Genomic DNA, 18599 nt, shown 5'->3' with positions numbered 1-18599 from the left:
CCCCCACCCCACCCCCCGCGCTCACCTGGGCCCCGGGGCAGCGGGGAAGGGGCGGCTGCCCCGCCCGGGGGGGGGGGTCCTGCTGCTGTTGCGAGCGGCGCCGGGCGCCATTGAAGGGCGACATCCAGTTGCAGCATCAGGCAGACCTGGGCCACTCTCTCCTTCTGGACACTTTATTAAAGTGACATCCAGCATCAGACCCGGCCACTCTCCTTCTGGACACGCTGCACACCTCCCCATTGCAGGGCACTGTCCAGCTGCAGCAGCAGACCTAGGCCGCTCTCCCCTTTTGAACAGGTTGAACAGCACTTCATTCAAGTGCAACATCCAGCTGTAGCATCACACAGACCTAGGCCATGCTCCTTCTGGACAGGCTGAGCAGCACTTTATTAAAATGCAACGTCCAGCTGCAGCATCAGACCTAGGCCACGCTCCTTTTGGACAGGTTGAACAGCACTTTATTAAAATGCAACATCCAGCTGTTGCATCAGACCCAGGTCACTCAATTTATTAAACTCCAAGATCCAGCTGCAGCATCAGACCTAGGTCACTCTCCTCTTTTGAACAGGTTGAACAGCAATTAATTAAAATGCAACATCCAGCTGTAGCATCAGACAGACCTAGACCACTTTCCCTCTGGACAGGCTGAGCAGCACTTTATTAAAATGCAACATTCAGCTGTTGCATCAGACCTAGGTCACTCTCCTTTTGGACAGGTTGAACAGCACTTTTAAGTGGAAGATCCAGCTGCAGCATCAGACGGAGCTAGGCCACTCCTTTTGGACAGGCTAAACACTTTATTAAAGTGCAACATCCAGCTGTAGTATCAGACCTAGGTCACTCTCTACTTTTGGACAAGCTGAACAATTTATTAAAGTCCAACATCCAGCTGTAGCATCGGACCTCGGTCACTCTCCTTGTGACAGGCTGAACAACACTTTATTAAAGTGCAACATCCAGCTGCAGCATCAAGCCGACCTAGGCCACTCTCTCCTTCTGGACAGAGTGAACAACACTTCATTAAAGTGCAACAGCCAGATGTAGCATCAAGCAGACCTAGGTCACTCTCCTTCTGGGGGGGCTGAACAATTTATTAAAGTCCAACATCCAGTTGTAGCATCAAAGCTAGGCCACTCTCCTTCTGGACAGGCTGAACACCTCCATGCAGTTACTGCACAGCCTGGGCATCTATCCTTGCTCCACAGTTGTTACAGATATATCAGCAGTGCTTAGCTAGCCTCCCATTCTTATTTTCGCTCATCTTTTAATCTCTTTTTAAAATGTGCCTTTTTAATGTTGTTAAATCTGAGAGCAGTTAGGGAGAGAAACCTGCACAGCACCAAGCATGCAGCAGCTCTTCAATGAGGGCACTCAAGTTGCACTCCTGTATCCAATCAGGACTGGTAGTAGAGATGATCTTTTATTAAACCAACAAGATTTTTGCAAAAAAATTATTTACTTGCAAGCTTTCAGGCACAAACACCCTTCATCGGCATTGGAGAAAAGATTGTAAAAGTTGTCCTGCATAGAAATTAAAGACTCCCATATCCATTTTTTTTCTTCTTTCATCTTTTAGATTAATTTGTACTCTTTGCAGGCACCCAGGGGTGCATGCAGAGCCATGTTAAGCACAGTACAACTCAGCTACCGCCACAGTAGCAAGCAAAATGTTGCATCCCATTTGCAATCTGTATCTTCTAGAACTCCTTCCAAACTCATCTGCTTTTGTCCTGTGTGCACCTGCATGTGCACTCAACTATGAGAAAAGCGTGTAGTCTACTTTAGAGGTGTGTGCATACAACTAGGAGCCAAGACATGAGTTTCAATCTTGCATATGCCACTGATCTTTCTCCATGTTCTTTCTTAAGAGGTAGGAAAAAAACCCTAGACTTTTGCTCAAATAGAATTAGTGTTTGATAAAATAATACAGTGGTTATTTATTAAAGACCCTGGAACCAAAACTTATCCACTTTGTGTTTAACAATAACCTTCAAAGTCAGTATTAGGTTTGCAAACATTTAGTATAAACAGGGCCCTTTATGGTTTTGAGGCTAAAACCAGCTGATTTGTCTTAAATTTGTTCCCAGGTCAAACCTGAAATGCAAAGCAAAATGAGGGGGCATAAAAACTGGGTGAACTGAAGTCAGAAAAGCAAGTGTGCCTGAACCTTTGACACAAACTCTTTTCTGTTCCGTTGCTCGAGCTAGAACTGGAGAGAGATTATGACACATTATACCTAACTTCCTCACTCTGGAGCATCTTGCTAGAAATAACTAATTATCAAAGAAAATATAGATACCAGGATGAGCGGTATTCTCACCTAGCAAACAGAACATATTCAAAGTTATATGGCCTTCCTCTCAGCACAGAGATTTGCTAAAGAACATTTGTCTTGCTTAGTCAAAGAATTCTGTTGTACCAAGCATGAAAATTATTTAATGCAAAACAAGTTTGTTGGGCTGGACGTTCATTTTTCCTTTCTGGTTTGATAAACGCAGAAAGGGAGAGAGAGTAGTGAAGAGGATAGGTTTCTACTGGGGCTATATTAAAACAACCACCCAAGGGTTATATTGGGAACCCTGGCTGCTGGAATTGCATGGATTACATCATAATCTATGGCATCAGAAAATTCTCTTATGGTTATGAAGAAAAGCTCAAAAATGTTAAGCAAGTGTCTACAAACAATTCCAGCTATTATCAACACTTAGCTGCTCCTAACTTCCCCCTTCACTTTAACAAGTGTTAACATCAAGACCTATTATTCAGCCTACATCAGATTCTTCTGAATTTCCTCCTCCTGGGGTGATAATCTTACCTGGCAATTTGTTTAAACCAGGGTCAGGCAATTATTTCGGGCGGAGGGCTGCTTACTGAGTTTTGGCAAGCCATCGAGGGCCGCATGACAGGCAGCCCGGGCAAATAAATATTAATTTTCTAAATTTTTAGGGGCCCTACAGGTCAGAGAAAATGTCCTGGTGGGCAACATCTGGCCCACAGGCCACATTTTGCCCACCCCTGGTTTAAAATGTAGTGGGAAAACAAGTCTCAGACTAAGCTGTGCGCCCACTGGAGAAGGGAGTTCCTAGTATACTTAAATTACGCATTTCCTTGTTGTCCTGCCAAAGCTTCTTTCCAAATTATATCATAACTTTCATGCATATGTTGGCTTTTAACTTATGTATGCAAATGTCATTTAAATATCGTTTCTGTTGCACATATTTAAACAAGCATACTCAAGTATGCTTTTACTTCGGATGCAGTAGACAAAGTGTGAGACCCATGGAACTTTAACTGAGATTTTATTATCGATATAAATACTAACATCTTGGCTAATATTTTGGACAACATTAAGATAAAGAAAACAAGTGTAATACGTACTGCTTGATAAGATTTATTGCTTAAAGCCACTCTAACAATGGAACGCTGCTCACAGTGCATTAAAAAAAAGTGAAAGAGATCAGACATTTCAGCAGAGCATGGACATAGTCAAGGGATACTTTAAGCCCCTAACAAGGACAGACAACTTAAAATTTGCTGTTAAAAAAGGTCCAATATAAGAACAGTTTAAATAGGAATAAACATATCTACAAATAAAACTATACAAATTTACACTTTTCTCTCGGGACCAATTCTTAATAGAATTACCATCCAATTTTGATCTAGACTGAAAGGATATTTTTTCCATTATTACAAGCATTTTTAATTACACAATCTATTTCAGCAATAGCATTACTTTACAAAGGTGGACACCTCTCATAGGAGATTAAGGTACATTTTTTAAAATTATGGAAATATTGACCACATTTCTTTTTGAAAAGGAAGGAGTTAACCGTTGCACTATTTTCTGAAAGATTCCAACTCTGGAGTTTCAAGGTAATGCATTATGGTTTGGCTTTTCAGCCCTAAACTAGCCAAGTAGCAGGTGAGTGCCCTAACCCTGTAGGAAACAGAGGTTCAAATTCCTACTCTGAATCAAGAACAGGCCTTGATCCCAGGACATCCTCCTAGGAGATGGAAGAGAAATGCTTGCCCTATTGGCTAGTGAAGAAAGCAAATTTGTTTTTTTGCAGTTTCAAAGCTCTGTCCTAACGTGTGTCCAGTCGCAATGTGGAATAGAATGATGTCTGAAATAATAAGACTTTTCCCATCCAGCTTCACTACAGGTTTGCACTGGACTTCAAGAGAGAACAGAGGAATTTCCTTGTTCCATTTTCAATTAGCTCATGTCAGCTTTTGCTAAAGTGAAGATTTTTAGTCTTGTTATACTAAAAGTCTTAATCTAGAAGTGTTTTCTTCAGCAACTGTTAAAATTCAATAGAAGTTTGTATGAAAATCTGAACACCTTCCACTTAAGTGTGTGTATTTATATATAAAATAGCACTTTATCATGTATTGACCATTTATAAATTTATCCTTAACAGAAAGGGTGACCAGACATTCTTTATTTTAGACAGTGAACCATCAGAGTTAAAATTTAAAGCAAGGGTATAGTGTAGAAAGTGTCCCATATATACCAAATGCCACTCTAACTATACAAAACCCAAAGCATTGATGTAAAAACAGAGATAAATTTTCTTTGTATGATTTTCCAGGAACAAGGAAGGCTGGTCATGTGCAATTATGCTGACCCTTTGAGAATAAATCATATTCAGTACCACAAAAAGATTCATTAAGTTATATCATACTATAGAGCGTTTTATGAAAATATTCTCATGATCATCAGAGAGAGAGCACAATCACACATGGTTAATTCTAAAAAGGATTCAAAACTGTACCAGCAAAGTCCAGCATGTTTATAATCTAGCCCTTTGACATTTCAGTGACAAATATATGTATGCTAGACTGTAGACTATTGGGCTGTGGTTAAGTGGTTATTCTTTTCTTAAGATCTAAGTAAATACTTAAGATCCCCAAGTCAGAAGACTGTCTAGGTTCTAGCTTTAGCTAAGAGGGTGGAGACCTGTTTAGAGTAAGATATGCATCATTGTTCATTTGGTTGCAAGTCTAACCCTACAGGTACTAAGGAACCCCTTGGTAAAAGAAACTCTCTCACATTTGGTTATCAGTCAAACAGCTGAAGCCTCTCTCCAAGGCTACTTATGGCATACCTCCTAAATGGCCAAGTTTTAAGAGCAGTTTCCATCTACCTTTCTCCCTGGACTCTCAACTGGCTTCTCCTAAGATTTTCTTGAATATGCCCTCTTGCTATACATGCACTTGACGTAGCACAAGAAAGGAATCAAAACTTATGTCAGGGCAGATAAGAAAACAGCACCTAGGTCAATGAGTCAACAGTTCAATGGCTTATTCTCCTTTGGACCATCCTGCCTCATACTGCCTTCTCAGAGGTAGGTTTGCAGGCTCCAAAGCAAAGAAAGCACAATTAAAAAAAAAAAATAGGAAGGGGGGAGGGGGGAACAATGCAGATTGCAATAAGCTTGATATGTCCACAATTCCCAGCTGAGTGGGAAAGAAGAGTTGATAAAATATCTGATCAAAGGCTTTAGCTCTTATTACATGTACAGAGAACCAAGATGACCCTGAACTTAGTGTAATCCTTGCCTCTGCTGGTAGTAGGAGAGTTAGTCATCTCAGTAATTTTAAGATTTGCTCTAGGACAAGGGAATAAGATTCCTCCCTATTTTATCTGGAGAAAATGGTGGAGCTATGAAAACGTCCTAAAAAAAAAAAATCAGACACTAAAATGTATTTTAAAAAATGAAGAAAGCAGCATAATAAAGTCTTTGTTCGGCATGACCGCACTATTCTCATCTATCGCGAAAGAAAAGCACTCTTTTCAGGATCCAACCTCATAAAAGAGAAAGAACCCGATTTCTACCCGGATAACTTTTACAATCTTTTCTCCTGTGCCTAATGAAGGGTGTTTGTGCCTGAAAGCTTGCAATTAAAGAATTTTTTTTGCAAAAATCTAGTTGGTCTAGAGTGGTCTAGTTGGTCTATCACCTCTACCACGAGTCCTGATTGCTAAGAACCTGATGACACTTAAGAACCTCATTTTTGTCTTTTGGAAAAAAGAACAGAATCTAAGAGTGATGAGAAATCGGTTCTTTACTCCATATGTATCATGTTTTGCAACCTGTACAGTCAGATTGCCAGCAAGATCCAGATTGGGAAACCAAGCATAAGGTGTTAAAAAAAGTTTATACACTAATCTAAACATTTCCCACTTTATAAATATAGCTGATGAATTCTTGTATGGTTTAATATTGTCATTTCTCATATATTGAACTGTCCACCAAGACCATATTTATGAAGTAATTTTACCAACATATGTTTGCTAAAAACCACATTTGTGAATATTACTGTGAACATATTTTCCTCATATGGTTGTTGTGGCTTAGGTTAGTAACTCTCCAACATAATTTCTAGTGGAAAGATGATTTCTTTAAAACACAGGCTTCAAACTTGCATCCATCACCACGTGTAGCTAGAGCACCATTCACAGAAAGGCTCAGCTTCTCTCATCCCTCCCCAATATGGAGAAAATAAATCCTTATAAGAACAGGGAGATTCATAAAATATAAGTTTATGAGTAATGTGTATAAAGTTCAAACAAGTTCTAGCACTTCTATAGAATACAAGTCAATGTCTTTTTGGTGCTTTATTCTTTGTAGCTCTTGCAAGCTTGCTTCAATCTTGTTGAGTTCGGAGTAAAATCGTACCTAAAAAGGAAATTGAAAATATCTATGTTATAAAGCTTACACAATAATTCTTTTCATACATGAAAGTAATGCCAGCAATTCACAATGGTTGGGTGCACCTTCAGTCTGAATGATTTTAACTAAACACAGGACCACTACAAGACAGTTATTCCTGTGGCTGTAGAGAATGGAAGACAGTAGTCTTTTGATTTTAGGTAATAATATTTTGCTTTCAAAGTAATGCTTTATGATCATTATTTTACAACGTTTATTATTATTTATATTTACAATCCATTTCTATGGTACTAAATCCTTATTAATGTAAGTATAACTTACTTGGGCCCTAACAAACTTATGGAGGTTAGAAAGCAATCCTTTTGCCTCTGGTAGCATCACCACAACTGTAAAATGGGCATCTAGTAATAGGCACATCCAGTCCATTATCTGAAAAACAAATGCGACAAGTCAGCACCTTCACACGTGTATTTTAAAGTACATAATCAGGCACAAGGACTTCAGCTTAACAGATTACACTGAAAGATTCCAGTGAAACACATATATTGAGATTCAGTCTGTAGAAAAGCCCTTTTGCTTGCATATCATGAAAAATGTCTTTCATGCAACTTTGGAAAGACATCCATCCATTAATGTGTAATCAAGTCTGTACAGCACTGTGGGAAGTACAGATCAATTTCTAGTTGATAAATGTCATAATTTTATAATAGCTGAGTTATATTTAGAGTAATCCTTAATGCTAATATCTCACCTGGTTTATGGTTGGACAAAGAACACCAGGAAGATCCATACTAACTTTTTCACTACATTTCTCATACAAGTACCGCAGATACCGGAGAAAGAGCTAAAAAAAGAAAAACAGTTAAATGTCTAATTTTTAAGCAGTTTAAACAGATTTATAGCTATTATTTTCTGATCAATTAATTAGTTTTAGGTATTAGAATGTTTTCAACTGTCCATGAAATCATGCATTTCAAGCACATTCTAAGAGATTTAGCACCAAGCACTGCACTGATGGATCCACATTTCTGTCATTTAAAGAATACCCAAATCCATCTTAAATTTCAAAACAGGGCCCACTATTGCTACTACTGATGTTAATGACAAAACACATTCATTTCAGGGACAACCAGAATCAGACCAAGAGTATTCTGTCCATAGGATTCTATCCCTGCTCCCACCCCCATCAAAAGAAAAGGAAAACCAGTGTAAAGGAACTGGTCCAATACTAGACTTATATAGGAACAGTTTAAGAATCTGGGCATCAGAACATACGCAAGTACACAGGATAAGTGAAAGTATTTGTTTATTCTAATAAATAAATTCCACATCAAGTTAACTGCTTCTAGTAATAGGCATGCCATTAACTACCTTCAACCAATGAATGATTTCACAATTATTTAAAATTTGTCCCTTACTATTGCGAGAAAGAAACCCAGGAAAGGGGGCAAAATAGTGATTTAGAGACACTGCTATTAAAATAGGCTGCTCATATGGAAATCTGGATACTCCCCCCCACGTTCCCACAAGCTGGTAGGGGTGGGGCTGCATGCGGGGCAGGCAGCGGTGCCTGTCTGTGCCTGCAAGGCGATCCGTGCTGCTCTGACTCCTGGCCGGACTTCTGGGATGCCCATTATAATTCCCAAAAGACAGTCGGGACCAGCTTCTGAAATCCAGGACTGTCCCAGCTAAAAGGGGACATATGATCACTCTACATTACAGTACAGATAATAGGTTTTATCTTAAGCAATAGCTACAAGTTCTGAAGCTAGATTATGAAACGAGTTACTCTAGGAATTATATTCAAGAAAAACAAAAGCACCTGCTTTCTGTGAAAATTCACTTAAACTTTAAAGCTCCCATACTCTATGTAGCATTAAGTTTTACTGGACCTCTTAAACCAATTATTCAAAACAAAGTCCATATGACTTAGAATCCATAGTTTCATAGTAGCTACCGTCAGGACAGACCTGAACAGACCATCTAGCCTGACCCCCTGCCACAGGCAGGGATGAATGCTGGGTTCACAAGACCCCAGACAGGTGATCGTCCAACCTCCTCTTGAATTTGCCCAAGGTAGGGGCGAGGACCACTTTCCTGGGAAGTTGGTTCCAGATTTTGGCCACCCTAACTGTAAAATATCAAAGAATATGGTAGATTTTTTGATTCTTAGCAAAAGTCCTACACTAATTAGTTCTAACAAGTATAACATGCTCACCATAACTTGCTGAGCTGAAAGATCTTTCAGATGAGGCAACAGAAATGTTTCGCTGTATGCTGAACGAAGAATGGCATTTCTGTGTAAGATTATTAAGGAAACAACTTCAGAGAAAAGGACCACTTACTTGTACCATAGTTAATACAGCTTTAAAAAAACCATGAAGTAGTTTTCTTGGATTTTACAGAGAAGTACTTGTTTTGGTTTCCAAATGGTCTTCTTTCTGGTACTTGCACTTTCATCATGATATATACACTTATGTCTCAGTGACCAAGTTCTGTGGTTTACTCTGAATTCTTTTCTACCATGGAAGTAGTTATGTAACCCTTTGCTAGCCAAAAAAAAAGTTAAATACTCTAGCAGTAAAACTAACATTCAGACCAATTTTTTACTAGTACAACACATTCAAAGAAAAGTGGCTTATTTTTTTCTAAATATTATTTCAGCATGAATATGAAGCGTATCTATTTACTAACTGGACATAAAGGGCATCTATATGTGTGCTCTACAGCTGGGGGGGGCACTTTAGAGTGCCTCTGAGAGCCACTCTAATTAAAGCACCCTAGAGCATCTCATGTATCAGCATCCCTGCGCTTCAAAATGGCAGCAGGGGCGCTTTACCTAAAGGTCATTCGATTGAGCTTCAGATAAAGCACCCTTGCAGCCATTTTGAAGCAAGTGGATGCTGATACACGAGAGGTGGGAAGCTGCTGGAGCATGGCAATTACCATTCTCCAGCAGACTTGATTAATTGCGTCTGCTCCGACCTGCTGTAATTACAGTGTGTTGGAGCAGCCTCCTCACTTGTGTACAGGCACCCAAAGTAGTTAAGTCCAATGTATTTCAACCAAGAAAGTTTTAATGGTTACAACAGGCGAAACAGACTCTGGAGCAATGCCCATAGCAAATACCAATTCATTTAATATTAAAAATGCATATTTACAAAGGATACAGGAGTGCTGCCTTTTGTGGTCCAACAGGGCATGAATCATTGGAATCTATCATATGGGGTTTCTGTGTTAACTGAATATCAGAGATGTCATCTTCCAGCATTTCAGAACTGAAACCATTCTGCACAGTTCCTGTTTGTTTTTCCACTTTATCATTGTCAGCAATATCGATGTAACAGATTACAGAATCTAAATTCACATTTGTTCCTTCAAGGCTGTCATCACTAATGCTACAGGGAGGAAAGAATTTCAGACAAAATATTAAATGCTTAATATTTGTATATTTTTTACATTCAGGAGTCCCGTCAGTTTATCTGATTCTACAATAGTTTATTTGTAAAAACAGGTATAATTTTTCCAAAATTTAGTATATTCCAAATTTTCTAAACAACTAGCTGCTAATATTAACAATATTTTTGAATATTTTAAATGGAGTTAGTTCATTTTAAATGAGATTCTCCATGCAGTAAGTTTTGGTAATCTAAACCATTTGTAGAATTCCTGTAATAAACAGACTTATTGCACAGTTAGACGTAACATTTCACCTTCTAGGACTACATCTTTTAATAAATAGTAGTTCAGAAGTTACTAAGGGCTAGTTTTCACTTGAATCCATTTAAGTTGTTAATTCAGACCAACTCAGTTAAAACTGGAGCAATATTTTGGACACTAAAATAAATCAACTTAAAATATGCTTAGTTTGTCCTATAAACTCACCAGAGCAAGCTGAAGCTATACAAGACAGGTATATATCCCTAGTAAAATTTATACAACAAGCCATTAAAGAGTCCAGGGACAGGAAAGTCCTCTCTTTACCCTCTTTAGCAAGACAGTATGGGTCATGCTTCAGAAAAATATATTTCCAGGTTTGTTCCTCTTACAGTGGTTTTACCATGTGGAGAACCTAAGACAACTAAATGCTTTATGGAGAATAAATTATTTAACGCAATCTGGAAAAACCCAACTGAAGATGGATGCTGAGGTAGTTGGGCAACTTTTAGAACTGCTACTGAAGGTACGTATATGCTGCAGAATGTGATATAGCGTAGAGATAGGGTAGCTAACATAACATAAAGAGTAAAATTAGCACAAGTAGAACTCCACACCACTGTGGCTAGACTGCTTCTGATGCTCACTCTAGTTTTAAATGAGCTCGTATGGATCCTTGCATTATGAGGTACATATTATACAGCATAGACTTCCACTAGTCATTCTTGCCTGCTCTAACAATGTTATCTATGAAATGTAATGTTAAAGACAGAAATTCACTAGTTCAAAAATTTTTGTAAAGGTGACAGATAGTGGTGTGATACACAGAACTCTGTTTATAGGCAAAACTGATCAAGTCTCATCCTAAAACCTATCAGAGAGGTCCCCTTTAATAGTACCAATAGTAATCCCGATTGTGACACTCCCCCTTTGGCAGACAATCAAACAAACTATGCGTATGATGATAATTCAGGTCTTCAGTGTAGTCTTCTGATAAAGGACATTCTAAAAGAACTATGGAATCAGTCAATCTCTAGTTTCTGGAGGTTCTTGAAATAGTGTCCGACTTCTGACCCATCAGAACATACCTTCAGGACTCTGAAGTGCATCTTAGAAATGCACTCTTTGTACCCAAGCACTTCGTTAACCAGAAAGAAAACAATAGTCTGCTTCCTACTTACCTTAAAAATGCCTTCAAACAGGCACAAGTAACTGATTCGGGAATGTCAGGGAATTGCTGCAGACAAAGTTGCAATAAATGCACATCTGTTTTCTCCAAAGCTACTGCCATCAAGTCTGGACATAAGCTGCAAGACAATAAAAAGTTAATGCCCATATTAGGACATACATAAATTACTGAGATATTATGAAAATCCTGCCAGTCCTTCTGGGGGAAAATTGTTTTGTTTTGTTTTTTTTTAATTGCCATCGCTTTCTTTGATAAAATGAATCCAGAGATTCAAGATTCAAAGGTAAAATTTTCTAAAGCACCTAAATGGTTTGGGAGTTTACACTCCCATTTTTGAAAATGAATTTTTGAACAGTTAAACCCATGTTTGATGCATGTTTAAAAAGAGAAGTGTATCACCTGTACGAGAGCCCTTGTGTCTGGATCAGCTGTACCAGGCAATTCTGAGGGTAAAACGTAGGCTCGGTTTTACATCTATTCAGAAGATTTGTCATTATGCGCCCAATCATAGCCTGGAAATCTGCCATTTGTGCATTTGTCAAGAAGTGCCTCAATTCCTCTTCAATAACATTTTCGGAAGAGTCCTGGAAAGGAGCAATACTACCCAGTTCAGAAGTGATAGAGCTGGAAGGTTGACGACTACCATGTTGTTACTCGTTAGAATGAGAGATGCGGTATTTCAGAATCCGAACTAATAAGATCACCACCACCACCTTACTTCTAGCCTGGTTACAACAATGAAAACAACAAACTACTACTGAAAAAATTACACTCTTAGAAGTCATATGCATATGGTGTCACACACTGCAGCCTAGTGGTGAGAATACATACCTGGTAGTGGGAATGTTAAATAAAAGTAGTATTATGCACATTTAGCATTGAATGATCCTTGTATAATTATATAACAGGAAGTGTTCAACCCCCCAGCTTGTAGGCCAGATTCAGACCCTGGCACCTCACCATCCAGCCCATGAGGCTCTCCACAGGTCTGGGTGGTGTGGAGTTGTGGGGCCCTGATCCCAGTGACTAGAACTGGGTGGAGGCAGCACAGGCTCACAGGATCCCACTTGTGGCACAAAGGGTCAGGGAGAAGGCACTGTGGTCTGGATCTGGGGGCATGGACCTCATCCGGCTCACAGACCAGCCCCATACCACTCACTTGGCCCAAGGGGCCAAAAGGTTGAGCACCACTGTTTATACAGTAAATAGTTTAATTCTCCAACAAGCCTAGTTCTACTTTATTTGTATATAAAAAAGATGAGGGATAAGAGAACATAAGATGACAAAACTGGATTTGCCATTTGGGTTACATTTTGACAGATTCTAATAAGATAAAATATTCACCAAGGAAGGATATTTAAAATATGCTTACCTTTATATCCAATAAAAGCTGTTCAGCTGTTAGGGTGCCTAACTGAACTTTAGTAGCAGCACTCCTCCTTGATCTTAACTGAAATTAAAGGAAAAAACAAAAGTTGCTCTCCCCAGGGCCAAAGCAGACAAAATATTTTAAATTTTCGTCAAGGTGACTAGGATGGCATGAATGTATTATTTCTTTCTTTCAGGCATTAAATTCACCCTCTGAGATTCAAAAAAATCTCAGATCCCAGATTTGGAAACACTTATTAGCCATCACAGCCAATCCTGAAGTCATATTCACTTCTCATCCATAACATTAAAGCATCAACACTGAGAGAAAAATAACTCTAAGACAAACTTACAGTCCTCCTGGTTTCAGTTTTAGCAGGTACAGACTGCTGTGGTTGTAGAGAAGCCAGCTCTTCTTCTTGGAGCATGTTCCAATTTACAAATGAAGACGTGGTTCTCCTATCTACGTAAATGCAAAATTAAGCCTCTGTAAGTTACAAAAAAGGGCCCTCAAAAAGAGAAACTAACAATAATCCTATCAGTCCTATTTCTGTTAGGTTTTTTTTAATAGTTCTTTAATACTGAGTAATTTCTTAGAATAAAAATTTAATTCCAATCACACTTATTTCACCATTACAATAAAAGTCTATTTAAGATCATTAAATATTTTCTTCCCAGAGTTTGCTCACTACAAAGGCTGCATTAGACAAAGGTGAAGGACAAAGGCACACAAGTTGCTCTAGTCTTTCTAGACTTTCACGTACTTAATTAATCCTACGTTACTTTCAACAGCATTTGCCAAATGTAGAAAATAGCAATGAAAACAAGTTGCCTCCACAATGCCCTATTTTCCAGAGGAAGCTATACTGAGAACTCTCTATACTGAAAATTGTCAAGCCTAAAAAAGAAAACCGATAAGCAAAGTTTCAGACAGAACACACCCAATACCTAGGCCGATAAAGATACTAGTTTCAGTGCACCAATACTACATTTTCTGCCGATGACATGAATGAAGTATATACTCAGGAACATTTTTACAAAGGAACAGGAGAGAGTTATGCTACTTTTCAAACCATTTCAAAACCAATTTTTGGATGGTCCCAATTATTTACTTGCTTATTTTTAAGCTAGAGAACTCTGTGTGTCATTTTCAGCATAAATGTAGACAAGACTTATGTACTAACTGAAAGAATATGCTAAACCAATATTTATAATGAAACTTACCTGTGGTTTGAATATCCTTGAGCTTTCCAACAGCAGCTGCCAGTGACGAAGTTTCACACTTGTATACTACTACAGATAGCACCTTTCCATGTGTTAAAAAAAATTTCTCCCCGTAACACCACAGCTACAAAATATTAAGCACACTGCTTTATCTGCTCATAGACATAGAAGCCCATTTTGATTTCTGCACCAACAAATCAATCTTATAAATGGATTTTAAAAACTGATAAGGAGTTCCATTTTTCATCAGCCATTGCCCTCTACTATAACTTCAACTAGTTTCCATAGCATTTAGCAGGCAATTCAACTGAGTTATAATTTTTGATAGACTGCACTTCCCACCACGGACTTTCACAACTTATGGGGTTTTTTTTAAATCAATGTATTATTTAAAAGATCTGCCACCCACTTCTGTTAGCCAGCCCTTCAGAAGCTTCACTGCACAAAAGCCCAGCTGTTGTCCACATACATTTTTTCCAGCATACATGAAAAAGCAAATTTCTTAGATTGAAACCTATAGCTCCATGCATCAAACAAGTTAGTGCTTACTTGTCCAGTGGTCCCCTCTGGCAGTTCTTTTGAAGTCTGCAATGTCTGAAACTTTGTATTCCATATAGTTAACCATTCTACAGAAAGAGAGAGGAGAGACGGTGGAGAGACATGGTTAGTTCAAAATGGCAGAAATATGAATTTTTGCTTTGCTGTTTTTACTTACAAACAAGCTTCTGGAAACAAAATGCTGCATTCCAGAATGTGTATAAACAAGTTAGATAAATGCAGCCAATCTTTATAAATAACAGAAAACATGTTGACAGATGAAAAGAAGGTTGTTTTCTTAACAAAACCTTAACTTAAGAGCTGCTAGAAATAGTACTTTTTGGTGGAACCTTAACTGGACTGACGAGATGGAAAACAGGCAGGTTGCCTATTAGCTGGCCATTTGACAAGCCACCTACCCAGGATAAACCACTCTGTCTTCCTTGCTCACCAGCTTAGAATGATTTGTTTCTGAAATGGCAAAAGTGTTCCCAATTCCTTGCGTTTCACTGTTTTTAAGTGGTTCAAAATTTCAGTCCCATGGAAGAGATCAAGTTTGACTTTTCATACCAACTTGGAATGGAAAACAAATTTCAGACATTAATTTTTAAGGTGAGAGGAATCAAATTTTTCACCCAGGTCTGTTTGCAGTATAACTGCAACTTTCCCACCTTTGTTCTCTGCATTATGGAATGTGGAGGGCATCTACCAGTATAGTTTTAAAAATGAAATTCAATAGCAAGAGTAAACTTCATTCTTGTTTGTCTGTCCATTTGTTACACATCCTGAAGGGTTGGCCCCTGGACTACAAGGCACTAATTTGTGTAGTTCCACAATACTTACAGCAGTAACCAACACAGCACTACTGTTTCGCCTGATATACAACATGCATAGAACTCACCATATAATCAAGATGTTGACAAAAGCTGAAGCATTCCTGACTTGTTACAAACTACAACACCAAACCAACATTTTCCTGCTTATAATTATACAAAAACAGGACTGAATCAACCTCAAGAGGTCATCTAGTCTAGCCCCCTGCTCAAGACAGCCATCTTAGTCAAGTGTTTGTCTAACCTTCTCTTAAAAAACATCCAAGGATGGAGATTACACCCACTGATCAATATGCTTAACATGAATTCTCCCTCAGATCTTAATAAAACAATTTAATTTCAAATCACCTTTAGCAACATTAGGCGGTGAATCCAAACATCCTAGGACTGCAACATGATCTTTATCAAGAATAGTAAATGAAGTTCCTTTTAGAACACTGCCTGATACTACAAGTTTGAGTAGGAGAGACTTGGACAGAACTTGCTCTCTCTCTGGGACATTTTGTTGCAGAGACATCAAAACTTTATACACACACCCATTGGAATCTGTTGGAAGAGAAGAGTAACACTACATTAAGTTAACAGTTGTGCCCAAACAGTGCCCTTGAGTTTTTCCAAAACTGTAGCTAAACAACATAATCAAAATCTACAAATAAAAAGCTAAATTGACTTCTGACATTTCAAATGAAATGCATTCCTTATGTAAGGGCATCAAAGACGTGGCCTATGGAATGCATTCAGCCCGTGGAACCCTCCCAACCAGCCCACCAGGCTACCAGAACTGGGGGGTAGAGCCTCCCACAGAATTCAGGGACTCCAAGCATGGCAACTGGTAGCAGGAGGGCAAGCAAAGGCTATGCCTTCCAGGTCTCCCACCTCTGCCATTGGACCTGCTGCTGCTGCGGATGTTCCCCAGAAAAAGCCCCACAGTCGGAATCTGGCTCAGGTGAGTTTGACACCCCTGTGTTAAGGACATCTTATGGTGCAACACATACTATACTATGATCAGGATTAAATCTTTCCAGCCCTCAAAGCATGAGAACTCATGGTAGCTTGAATTAATGCCTCTACATTCTGGAGTTTAATACAAGAGCTACAATATTAAACAGCAATTCATAAACAACACAAATGTGTCAATGTGCATGCTTCAACCGATTAAACTATTATACTTTTATATCCCATTATAAAATAAGACTTACACAAACAAAGAAGAGTGACAAGATTGTTTTTTAGGCATGCTGTAAAACTCAACGGACAGAACGATTCTTCTTGTTCAATCTTATACTTGTGTAGGGTATTTGGGTTAAACTTCTGCACATATACAAAATAATCCCTATCCTGGAGGAGGAAAAAAATAAATTCTCATTTTGGCAAATGGAGTAAAGACTGAGCTGAAGTAACTTAGAAAAAAAAATCAACATGAAAACAAGAGTTTTAAAATTGCGGCGGTGTACACAAAGTTTAAGAAGATGTTAGAATTACTGTTTATATTATGTTTTACAGATTCTTCAATTAAACCTCCATTATTACCAGAGGACCACTCAGAAGCTCAACGAAATAGCTATGACAGAGATACTATCATATTTAAAATAAAAGTAGTTATTTAGGAAATAAAGCAAGAGAGGTGAAGAAAGAGTTTAAGTTCTGATTTAAACTCCATGACTATTTCACAGGATTTGCTGCTGTAACAAGTTTAACATAAAACTCACTTTCTCAGTAGTAAAAATTAAGACAGGCTGTTGAGCGTCCACAAATGCTTCACTCCACCTAAAAAGAGAAAGCCGTACAATTATCTTTTGCTCCAAATAGAACAAATATTCCTCAGTAGACAAACAACTTAAAACAGTTAAGATAACACTAACTCTTTGGATGTACTACCAGTAGATATAAAGCCTCTAATACACTATCTTCAACCTAAGCTGTTACCTAATTTTGCTAGAATCTTTTTATGCATATCCTTGTCTTTAATGATACAGCCTTATGAGGAATATTACTGCATAAGACACGCTAGGACAAAGAAAAAACAGACAACTCATTTCAAATCTAGTAGGACCCAAATTCTTTTCAGGGTTTTGTTCCTGATGTCTCTGAGAATATGAGGATTTATAATCTAGCCTGAGATGTACACAGCCACAGCAAAGAACTGTGTGAGATCTGCTGAGGCACTCCAGCTAAGTGAAAAATTTGTGATAAAAGCCACAGAAAAGAGCTAAGCAGCTTCTCCTTAGTTCAGCAAACTCCTGCGAACTAAGTGGGCTGCATATTACCCAGATACAAATTACCTGGGTTCTACTGTATGATCAATTTATCGGATTGTGTAGCTAGCCCTCCAAATTTGTGTCACTTACCTAATGACTTCATCCGAAATAATGTTTTCAATTCCCTGTTGCGGTGCTGCTAAAAGCGCATCTAAGGTTCGAACAGCGCCACCTCTGAACAGCACCAATGGCTCCACATGGGGAAGTGAATGTATTCTATATACATCAGCTGACAGCTAAAGAAGAGAAGCATTCCTTTTATGTGTTTATTCTGTGCCCTCCAATTCAGTGCCCCTCCAAATGTCCTGCATTAAATTAATTTATATCCTCTCTTACAGCTCTACACCACCCAGTAAAGCGAAAAATAAGAAAACTAAAAGATTTCTTATTGCAGAGTCCCAGTAAGTGCCAGTTTTCTGAAACACTGAAGAGTACTGTAAGTTACTTTCCTGTCCCTTCACGGATCTCACTGCTGAGTCAAATGCTAGAAAAGCCTCTGTTCCACTTGATCATCATCAGGGATCCGGGTTTTCTGCTTGCTGTAGAAAAAGGTGGATTTTCTCCTTTAAAGGAAAAAAACACAGATTTTCCTCTTTAAAGGAGAAAACCACAGGAAACTGCATGTTTCCCCTTGCAGGCTGGCAGTCTTCCAGCCTACAAGTAATTGCTTGGGCCTGAGGGGAGTGGCGGGAGAGTAACTGGAGGCAAAGGGCACCATACGCGTGTGCGCACACACATGCATGTGGCCAAAATACAGCCAAGCAGCATAGTGGGAGCAGCCCCAGCAGCTGCATGCAGATAAGTCTATGGGACGCAGGGGTTGGATGGCCAGGGCTTGGGGACTGTCCCGGGGGGG

General features: G+C 38.8%; 1 protein-coding gene across 2 annotated transcripts in view; it reads right to left on the bottom strand.

Annotated features, from left to right (window-relative positions):
- Positions 1-3375: 3375 nt before the first annotated feature.
- The window catches only part of NOL11 (nucleolar protein 11), a 19633-nt gene continuing 4409 nt past the window's right edge, over positions 3376-18599 (bottom strand). The window contains exons 4-18 of one of the 2 annotated variants that reach the window (XM_006017359.3): positions 17834-17979; positions 17195-17252; positions 16685-16823; positions 15834-16031; positions 14665-14741; positions 14116-14239; positions 13245-13354; positions 12896-12973; positions 11923-12107; positions 11516-11641; positions 9848-10075; positions 8896-8974; positions 7429-7521; positions 6999-7106; positions 3376-6683 (exon numbers count right to left, since the gene is read on the bottom strand). In XM_006017359.3, the coding sequence (XP_006017421.1) occupies positions 6570-6683; positions 6999-7106; positions 7429-7521; positions 8896-8974; positions 9848-10075; positions 11516-11641; positions 11923-12107; positions 12896-12973; positions 13245-13354; positions 14116-14239; positions 14665-14741; positions 15834-16031; positions 16685-16823; positions 17195-17252; positions 17834-17979 (1863 nt within the window). In that variant the 3' untranslated portion in view covers positions 3376-6569. The other variant, XM_025196275.1, reaches the window with a different exon arrangement.

This window comes from Alligator sinensis, unplaced genomic scaffold (genome assembly GCF_000455745.1).
Source record: "Alligator sinensis unplaced genomic scaffold, ASM45574v1 scaffold282_2, whole genome shotgun sequence".
In the NCBI taxonomy this organism is placed as follows: Eukaryota; Metazoa; Chordata; order Crocodylia; family Alligatoridae; genus Alligator; species Alligator sinensis.
The sequence above is the reverse complement of the archived record's forward strand: the minus strand, read 5'-3'. Positions and strand labels throughout refer to the sequence as shown.